Source organism: Cibotium barometz, chromosome 25, assembly GCF_041138505.1.
Source record: "Cibotium barometz isolate CiBa-2024 chromosome 25, ASM4113850v1, whole genome shotgun sequence".
NCBI lineage: Eukaryota > Viridiplantae > Streptophyta > Polypodiopsida > Cyatheales > Cibotiaceae > Cibotium > Cibotium barometz.
This window is the reverse complement of record NC_141070.1, coordinates 54,491,058-54,501,330: the sequence shown is the minus strand read 5'-3', so window position 1 is coordinate 54,501,330 and position 10,273 is coordinate 54,491,058. Positions and strand designations below refer to the sequence as shown.

Sequence of the window (10,273 nt, the reverse complement as noted above, 5' to 3'; positions counted from 1 at the left end):
TGTATTTGCATTAGACAAATAAAACTTGATATGTTTTATAGTGGGTCTTCATTGCATACATCGTCTTTTTTAACAATTGAAAGAACAAAATAAGTATCAATATAAAATTATATTAAATTAAAATAAAATAAATTTAATTTACCCATTATAAATTATTTGCTTCAAAATGATTCTTAATATGCAAATACATTACAATAAATAAAGTAAAATAAATCTTGAATTTAAACTTTATAAATTCAATCAAACTATATTTACTCTTTACAAATAAGTTCTTGGACAATATTTCAACACATAATAGTAATAGAAAATGACACAACGAAAGTGGCCAAAATCAAAACATGTTATCATCCATTGCAATGGAAAATTACAAGCTTGTACCTATAGGATATCGTCTATATCGACATACTCATTTTGATCTTCTACATCCTTTGCCATTTTGAGATTGGCTTGTGCTTTTTCACAAGATGTTCGTGGTATTTTAACCTTGCACTTCTCAGTGGGAGCTTTGGTTGTGCTCCAACTCCAAACAATTGAATCCACGTGTTCCCACCTTGCAAGGTCAAATTCCTTGTTGCATTGCCATTGCTTCATCCAACAATTCTTACACCTAACCGCATCACTACATCCCCTTTTTCCTGTAAGAGCCCAATAATGTATGACTACTTTTTTGAAGTTTGTTGATGAGCTATTTAACTGGACATCTGACATTGCGACACCCATCCAAATTGGGTATATATCATCACATGGCCTTACCAAGACAAAATCATTCTTCCTCACATTTAAGAGAGGGATTTAAAGGATTAAATCCCTCTCTTGGCTTATCACAAGCTGGTCCAACATAGTGATCTTCAAGGTCATCAAGGCCCTTAACATCAACATCATCCCTTTCATCAAGTTCATTCAACATGCTATCTTTCCATTGGCTTCTTGGCCAATATGGATGGCAAAGTTCTTCCTTTCACATAGTAGGAATCTTCATGCAAGACATCACTTTATCCCAATAATTGATTACAGGAAGCATCCATGATTTATATGACTTGTCTAATCTTTCACTTTTGTCCTTGTCCATCCAAGATCTCCAATACTCCACATGCTTCCTCAATCCATAAATCTTTGTCGTTTAAGTACTCGTGTAATGTAATAGCTTTTGGTTGTCCTATTGGGAGCATTGGCTTACCATCTGCATTTTCTTTCCATATCTCTATACCACCGACTGGAAGCCATTGGGCCAACTTTGGATGCATCATATATTGAAATTTTGGAATTCCATCACTAAGGTAGAAACAAAATTGTAATGGTTTGGAGTGACCCACCAACTGTTCTTTCCCATCACATAGGTACCCTTTAACAAACCCCTTGAAGTCAAGAACTTCTTGTATGAAAAAAGGTGCAGGCCGACTCGATTCACATTCATTAAAGGCTTTCAACAAATGAGGCAATGTAAAGACAGAATCTGTCCTAAGTGTCTCAGAGAATCGACTAAACAAAGCATCTATGTCCTCATGTGTATGACCAACCATCAAGAAGCCTAGTTGCACCATTTGAAAAACTCCATGTGCAATGAGCAATGATAAGTAGGCAAACAAATATTTATTCTTGTTCTCTTCTCCACAATTGTCAACTTGGGGAAGAAAAATGTGTGGAAGTTGTTTATAGCCTTTACCTGGATCTTGTACCAAGCTTGTTTCTTCAGATGTTGTCACTGTGGAAGACATAATATCATATTTGTTTACAATCCCCTTTACCTGCATGTGGCAATCCAATGCATCTCTATCCAACAAAGTTGCAAATATTTCCTGCATATGTGGTTCTTTGCTGGAGAGTACACCATACATGTGGTTGTCCTTTCTCTCAAGGTTACGTAAGCACAATGCAAGCGAACCTACTGTAAAATTAGGATCACTCTTCCAAAATTGCAATGCAAAGTTTCCATACACTAGCTGTCCATGTAGCTGTCCATGCCCATGATTCAACATCCTTGACAATGACACAGGCAATTGCATAATACGGTTCAAAGATTTTGGTATGGGTTGCAACCTTGGAATGCATGTCTTTACTTGGTCCATCTTGTCATGTATGATACACAAAATTTTGTCCGGGTCTAGCTCAGAAGATAAGCGCCATGCATAATATAAGCTTCTACAAGACATTTGTTGTAAACTATGTGCTCTTCGTTTTAGTAGCAAATGCTCCCTCACTCTGTACCTTTGTAGATTCAAGTTTCATCTTGATTGTTGTACGTGTGTCACACTTGGAGAAAGTGCTCTTTTTTGAGAGACTGACTTGCTTAAAGACCGTATTCCATAACCTACTAAATGTAGACTTTGACAATGTCTTATATTTTAGCCCCTCCAATGTAGCATTCACTTCATTCAATATGTCAACTTGCTTATACACAGAAGGGATGAGTATCCCTTTCTCCATGCACCATTGTGCGGCTCTTATGTGGCATCTTCTCTGCAGTATTTTCCACAAATGTTTGAATGATTGCTTTCCCCATCTCCACATGTCTCAAAGACTTTCTCAACAAACCCTTATTTCCATGCATACCTTTGCATGCACCAAGATCATATTGTCGTTTGTATCGATAGAAGGTTGCCTTCGAAATACCATGTATCTTATACCATGCAAGACAACAAACTGTGCTTCCTCCAAGGGGCAACTTTTTTCTCACCTTCTTGTGCCATTGACAATGTTTCATAAATATAGTTGACTCGATCCTCAAAAATTTGACCCCAATATTGTTGCCATAATTCTAAGATCCTTGCACGCTCAGCCACTTGGCAACAACGTTCTTTGCAACAATCAAAAGTTGAAACTTTTTGGACACTACTTACATCGCATTTACTCCCAAACTTACAGTACTTACACTACTTACACTACTTACATCGCATTTACTCCCAAACTTTCCTTGTGTTTTGTTATTGCCCCTTGCACCTCTATTAATCATTCTATAAGGTCTTTTCTTCATAGCTGTCCCACTTTTTACATCACCATCATTGTCATAATCAAAGTCCATAAATTCAATATTGCCATCTAAAGTATCAATGTCATCCAGTTTCAACTTACTCCCATCTGAAAATGTAAGCAAATGAATTGGCCACTTCACCAACCTTACTCCAAGTCCATCGTCTTCATCAGCCTCAAGACCACTTTGAAACATTTTTCCAGATACGGCTATCCCCGGATCATGATCTCCTAGTTCCTCACAATTAATTGGCTCATAAGGATGAACGAGTAAAATGTGACCCTCTCCTACCATTTCTTGTTGCATATCTGACCACATCGAAACTTTTCTTCTGACCCATCCCGCTTTGCATTGTACCTTTTCTCCCTCAAATTTTTTGTCTGAAGAATCATTTTCAGGACACCCTGCAAAATAAAACGAGCATAGTTTCAAAATTAGGTCCTATACAGAATGTCTTGACAACCCTCTTTCTCTCTCTCTCTAACTTTGTATTTGTCCAAACCTTGTATTTGAAGAGACAATCTTTCCGACAAAGGTTTAGTGGATGTCTTGCTAGGGTTTGCATCTTCCACAAATGGTTGCATTGAATCTGTGTGCCAACGCACAACACTACCCACAGCCATTTCAACCGAAGAGATTCGTACGGCAATTGGATGCAAGGGACATAGCACATGTCAATTGACACTGACACCACACCATTTCCCAAGGGTTGGAAGTGGCATGAACCATTTCGATCCACACAAATTATTGTTCCTTTTGCCACATTCTCACCCTTGTTATATAGTGCCACTTTGCCAAATGCCTGATATTCTTCCATTTTTGTACTAGGGAAACCTGCACACGGATACAACAACACTAATACTTAGTCCTCCATATTTGAAGCTCTTGCATATACTACTTTGGACAACACTACTTTGGCAACAATGCAAAATATATAAAAATATCCTCATAAGTTTGGTAAAAAATTATAGGTTCAATGAAGATAATTTCTAAATATTTCTTTTATTGTGCTCACTCCACATTATCCTAGAAGTATGCCCATGGACATCCATACAAGTAGGCTCCCATTATCCTAGTAGTCCCATGGACATCCATTACAATCCTAGAAGGAGGTCATCGTCATCAATTACATGGCTCACAAAAACCAGAGCTCCCTTCTATGTGATAAACATTACAATTAACTATTGAGCATGAAGGTGATATACTCTTGGTAAGAAGGGCACTCTTGGATCTCCACCGTCATCTTCTTCCCAACGACAATGCGGTCATTGGGAGGAGTCCAAGGTTGTGAGAGAGCTCATGGATCTCCCTTGGCTTCCTCTGAACATGAGCTCTCTCACGACCATGTGGTCGTGAGAGAGCTCATGGATCTCCCTTGGCTTCCTCTGAACACGTGGTCGTTCAGAGGCGGCCTAAGGAAATCCATGAGCTCCCTCACAACCTTGTGGCCGTGAGAGACCTTCTGGCCTCCTCTCACAATGCTTAAAATCCCTTTTGATTTGGAGAATTGGTCACCTCTAGGATCTCATCCCCCCAACGAACATGTGGTCGTTTTGGAGGAGGCGAAGGGAGAACCACTCACAACGACCACATGGTCGTAAGGGAGCTCATGGATCTCCCTTTGCCTCTTCCCAAAACCACGTTGTCATTGGGATGAGGTCAAGAAGATCCAAGATCTCCCTTACAACCACATGGTCGAGAGAGCTCATGGATCTCCCTTGGACTCCTCCCAATGACCGCGTGGTTGTTGGGAAGAAGACGACAGTGGAGATCCATCACTTTCTTAACGACCACGTGGTCGTTGGGAGGATGCCAAGGGAGATCCATGAGCTCTCTCACAACCATGTGGTTGTAAGGGAGATCTTGGATCTTCTTGGCTTCATCCCCCAACGACCACGTGGTCGTTTGGAGGAGGTGAAGGGAGAACCACTCACAATGACCACGTGGTCATAAGGGAGCTCATGGATCTCCCTTTATCTCTTCTCCACGACCATGTGGTTGCTAAACCTAAAGTAATATCTAACCTACACTAACCTCATCTAAAGTAATATCTAACCTCATCTGGTAATATCGTGTGAGAGCTCATGGATCTCCCTTTGCCTCTTCCCAAAAACCACGTTGTCGTTGGGATGAGGCCAAGAAGATCCAAGATCTCCCTTGTGACCACATGGTCGTGAGAGAAAGCTCAAGGATCTCCCTTGGCATCCTCCCAGTCGTTCAGAGGAGGCCAAGGGAGATCCATGAGCTCCCTTACGACCACGTGGTCGTGATCCAAGAAAGCGATGGATCTCCACCCTCCTCTTCTTCCCAACGACCACACGGTGTTGGGAGGAAGCCAAGGGAGATCCTTGAGCTCCCTTGTGACCACATGGTCGTGGGAGGGCTCATGGATCTCCCTTGGCATCCTCCCAATGACCACACGATCGTTTAGAGGATGCCAAGGGAGATCCATGAGCTCCCTTATGACCACGTAGTTGTGATCCAAGAAAGTGATGGATCTCTACCCTCCTCTTATTCCCAAAGACCACACGATCATTGCGAGGAGGACAAGGGAGATCCATGAGCTCCCTTACGAGACCACATGGTCATGAGAGAGCTTATGGATCTCCCTTGGCATGCTCCCAACGACCACGCGATCATTCAGAGGAGGCCGAAGGAGATCCATTAGCTCCCTTAAGGCCACGTGGTCATGATCCAAGAAAGTGATGGATCTCCACCCTCCTCTTCTTCCCAACAACCACACGATCGTGGCGAGGAGGCCAAGGGAGATCCATGAGCTCCCTTACGACCACATGGTCGTGAGAGAGCTCATGGATCTCCCTTGGCATCCTCCTAACGACCACGGGGTCGTTAGGAGGATGCCAAGGGAGATCCATGAGCTCTCTCACGACCATGTGGTTGTAAGACGGGGTCGTTATTAGGAGGATGCCAAGGGAGATCCATGAGCTCTCTCACGACCATGTGGTCGTAAGGGAGCTCATGGATCTCCCTTGGCCTCCTCCCCACGATCGTGTGGTTTTTGGGAAGAAGAGGAGGGTGGAGATCCATCACTTTCTTGGATCACAACCACGTGGTCATAAGGGAGCTCATGGATCTCCCTAAAAGAGGGTGGGTAGAACCAGAGAAAGAAATACCTTGGTCAATTCACTATGTGGGGTCTCAATTTGAGCATGCTATCCATGCACATGGCACACTTCCACAGTTGGATATTTGTGTGGGGGTTATTTTATTTGATAGCACAATGTTAAGTGTTTCATGGTCTTTTGAGGGATTAGTATGACTTTGTGATCTTATTGGCTTTGTTACAAACCAAGATGAATTTGTCTTTATCACTTTCCTCAAGGATGCTCGTGTGGCTGTCATGATTGAAGATGCTTTCACAAGTCAAGGCAAGATAGTTAAAATAAATTGGGGAGGATATGCCACTAGGACACAACAATCGTACACTATATGTAATGATTTCCAGGTAATGGTGGCTTTTGTGTACTTGAATGAAGATAATATCAAAAGTCAGTTGATATGTGGAAGCACACGTCCTGTAATATCTTGGTCAACTCATGACTTGGAAGATGAAAGTGAAGAAGACACTCCAATTTCTCAAGAAAAGGGGACAGAGAGGTGGAACAAGACATACATCAAAGGATTGGTAGAGTCATTTTGCCACAAAGACCATTATGTTATAGATGTGTTTAGTGGTGGCATTGTGACCGAGCAAGCTATCCTATTGAAGCGTCATTGTATTTTTCTTGTTTCCATGGAAGAAGAGGTGGATGACTTGGAGGGACGATGCATGGCACTCATTGAGAAGAATGAATACTTATAGCAATGGGCAGGTGTGGACACAATTTTGGAGCACCTGCTAATGCTCCATCAACACAGAACTCTCAGGAATCTGACATAGAACTCAGCCCACCACAACCCATTACTGGACAAGACCTTGATGCAATGATGAATGAATTGAAAGAAGTGAATCAAGCCTCATCGTCAAGTACTGGATTACTCTGTATAGCTCCAGAAAAAGATGCCCTTGTGGATAATACAGTAGACACACGAATTCAAGAATTGGAACTTCAACCCTCAGGAGGTAGGACGCAATCCCTTGGTAGTGCATACAAGGAAAAAAAGAGAGGTGCTCATCTTCAAAGTTCTCAAACCAATGTACAACTACAAGAAGCACTAGGCAATATATTGTTGGACGAATATGGAACAAATACCAATAAATCTTGATATGCATGTTTTGGTAGCTCCATGAATACAAAGAATCATTTTTATTTTTGTTGTCCACCAATAGAATTTAAACACATTGTTAATATATAATGACATATGCAATCGCTTACTTTTTAAGGATTTTAACGGACGTGACATGGCACAGGAAACACAGAAGAGAGGTAGCGTGTAGAAGCCCATGATCCATAGGAATTAGGTATACAAGGTTATCATCAAAAAACAATTATTCTAGATTTGAACGGAGGTCTCAAGTGAAAAGAAATATTCAAAAATTAGGACATATCACATTGGAAAAGAAAGAATCATTTTGCGAAGCGGATGCATTCAATTCTTAGAAATTATTTGTACTTGCTATAATGTGGGAGTATGGTCATGTGCAAGAAAACACAATATAATGCCCAGAATTCAATTACTCCAACAAGTGGCTAAAAAAGAACTCCCATTCTTCATGGTGTGGGGACACTACATACAAAAACTACCCTCTTTCTTTAGACCTGACAAGCCTGGCGTGGATGTTGACCCTTGGGTTAACATCAACCTCGAGTTAACCTCGGGTCAACCGAGCCAACCAAGGCTCACCAACCTCGTCAGTGTACAGGGCATCCGAGGTGTCAGAGGCTAAAAATAGTAACTCGGTCTTCACTATGGCAGCAACGGCTAGTAGCAGGACCCAAGGTAGCGGAGTAGCGGTTGCAGCTTGGATAAGGAGTGGAGGGACGAGAGCTGAAGAAACAGAAGACGATCACTCACGCAGAAGAAAAGAGCTGGGGAGAGCAGACTATAACGCACGCAGAACATCAGCAACGAGGCTGCAGAGGATCACCAATGCAGAACTCAGGGTAGAGGTGAACTACCGGACGAAGAGAAGACGATAACTCAATGAGATTGGAGCAGCAAGGGGGTGATTCCTCGGGGTGCAGAACTTCCAAGCTTCAGCCTGATATCCTTTCACAAGACTACACAGGTAGTCGAGTGGATTCGGCACCTTGTGTGTTGGTGGTTTAGACATCTAGCATTTGGTTACTCAGGCCGAGTCTGCCCGCAATTGTTAGGCAGAAGTCAGACTCGATTGATAGCTAGATATAAGTCGAGGTGAGGCCTAGCCCGACTGTTGTACAACTATTGAATGGAATATAATCGGCATTCTCACCTATTGTGTTCCTTTCACATGTCAATAGCATAACTCGATTGCATCGTGTTTCCCCCATCTCCATACGGTCTCCACGAAACGCTTATGTCCCAAGCTCTGGTTTAGATTGACGAGCGAAATAGCAACCGAGTTCTCCATTGTCAACAACCAAGCTTCGAGGCTAGCATCCCGTGTGTTTGGGTTTACCTCGGTAGAGCTAACCGAACCGTCAACATTTGGCGATCCTGCTGGGGAACAGAAGGAAAGTACATGGAAAAGCGGAAGACACGACGTTCGAGGACGTGAAGTCGAGTACAAGAGGGGTTCAGAACATCCGCCTGCGGGAAGCCCGAGGGGAGTCAGGAACACTCGAAAATGCCGACAACACAGTCAGTCAAAAGAAGCCTTTACACCGTGAGATGCGAGCAAACTCTTCGAAATGTGAGATGGGACATGTCACCAGCCTCGGGACTATTTGACACCCCTTTTTTCAAAGGAGATCAATGGCGGAATTTGTCGCTCAAAAATCGAGGATTGGGTGGACCGTCGGATTTTTGTGATCAATGTGTAATCCCTGTGAAATCCAAGTGTGAACCCTGTGTGATTCCATCTTGTGATCCTTGTGTAAAGGGAGCCAAATGCCAAGATGGGATCACACAGGGTTCACACTTGGATTTACAGGGATTACACATGGATCACAAAAATCCGACGGCCCACCCGATCCTTGATTTTTGAAGAGCGACAATGTCCGCCATTGATCCCCTTTGAAAAAAGGGGTGTCAAATAGTTCCGAGCGGTCACCAGACCGCGAACAACAACAAGAGGAGGAGGGAGAAAATGAAGATTACACATGAATGGCGGCAAAGGGACACCAATCAGATCGAGGCCAAGCAGCCAATCTAGAATGGGGAGTACCCGCGGAACGTGTTCCAAAAGTGGTAGCAAGAGTTCCTATACCTCCAAGAGAACCACGAAAGAAAGCAACAGGCCGAGGATCACGAGAGGAAACTGATCATGAGGCCCAAGATAGCCCGGATAAAGCTGCCGAGGCAGCATTGGAAGAAACTGCACCAGTGGCAGGCGCGACACCATCGAAGAGATGGAACCCGAGAGAAGACCTCGAACGTAATCAACCGAAATCACCCCGTGGAGAACAAACCAAGGAGATTACCGGAGTTCGAGTATGAGGAGGCGTACGAAGACATTCCAAGATCACCAAAGAAAACAAAAGCAAAGGCCAACCCACGAACGGTAGACAGTGATGGTTACCGTTGAGGTAGGCATGAGGAATTAAGGGCAGCCAAAATACTCGTTGAATGAGGCTCGAGGAGGATGTCCGATGGGGACACGAGACGAGTCACGGATCGCGAAGTAACAAGGGGAGCGGAAAGAATCCCATGAGGCGGCTACCGTGACAGGAGCTACGAACAAGAGTTCCACTCGGAAAGAGAAACTCGAAGAAGCTCGGCTCGCAGAAGCCCGGCACAAGAAACTCGAAGTCCCGCCAACGAAACTCGAAGGAGTTCGAGAACCATGGATACAAGTAGCTCGCGACCAGAGGAGGTGGTCTCGAGTCCAGAGGCACTATGAGCAAACTCAAAAGTGCCAATAAAAGTCAAATTTCAAGAATTTTGAGGAGCCGAGGAGGAAGATCCTTACAGCCATTTGCAGAGTTTACTGCGGGTATGCCACATTCAGGGAGCAACAACAAAAGACGAGTATATGAATTACTTTCCTTGCACTCTTGTGAAAACGGCACAGAGGTGGTTCAATCAATTTCCGATTGGCTACTTCAAGGATTGGCAACACATGTCCTAATCATTCCTGCGAAGATTTCGGCCAGAGATCAACGAGGAAGATGTACGGACCAAATTGAGCGAGCTCAAACAGAAAGAATCGAAATCTATGCAGGATTTTGTCTTGAGGATCACAGCATTGATAAATCAACT

At 43.3% G+C, this 10,273-nt stretch overlaps 1 protein-coding gene across 5 annotated transcripts in view; it reads right to left on the bottom strand.

Moving 5' to 3' along the window:
* Positions 1–322: 322 nt before the first annotated feature.
* LOC147624740 (uncharacterized) overlaps positions 323–10,273 on the bottom strand; it is a 59,528-nt gene continuing 49,577 nt past the window's right edge. For all 5 annotated transcript variants that reach the window (XM_086819771.1, XM_086819774.1, XM_086819772.1 and 2 more), the window contains 2 exons: positions 3,471–3,802; positions 323–3,372 (listed from right to left, as the gene is read on the bottom strand). In XM_086819771.1, the coding sequence (XP_086675897.1) occupies positions 1,050–2,150 (1,101 nt within the window). In that variant the 5' untranslated portion in view covers positions 2,151–3,372; positions 3,471–3,802 and the 3' untranslated portion in view covers positions 323–1,049. The remainder of the gene's footprint in view (positions 3,373–3,470; positions 3,803–10,273) is intronic.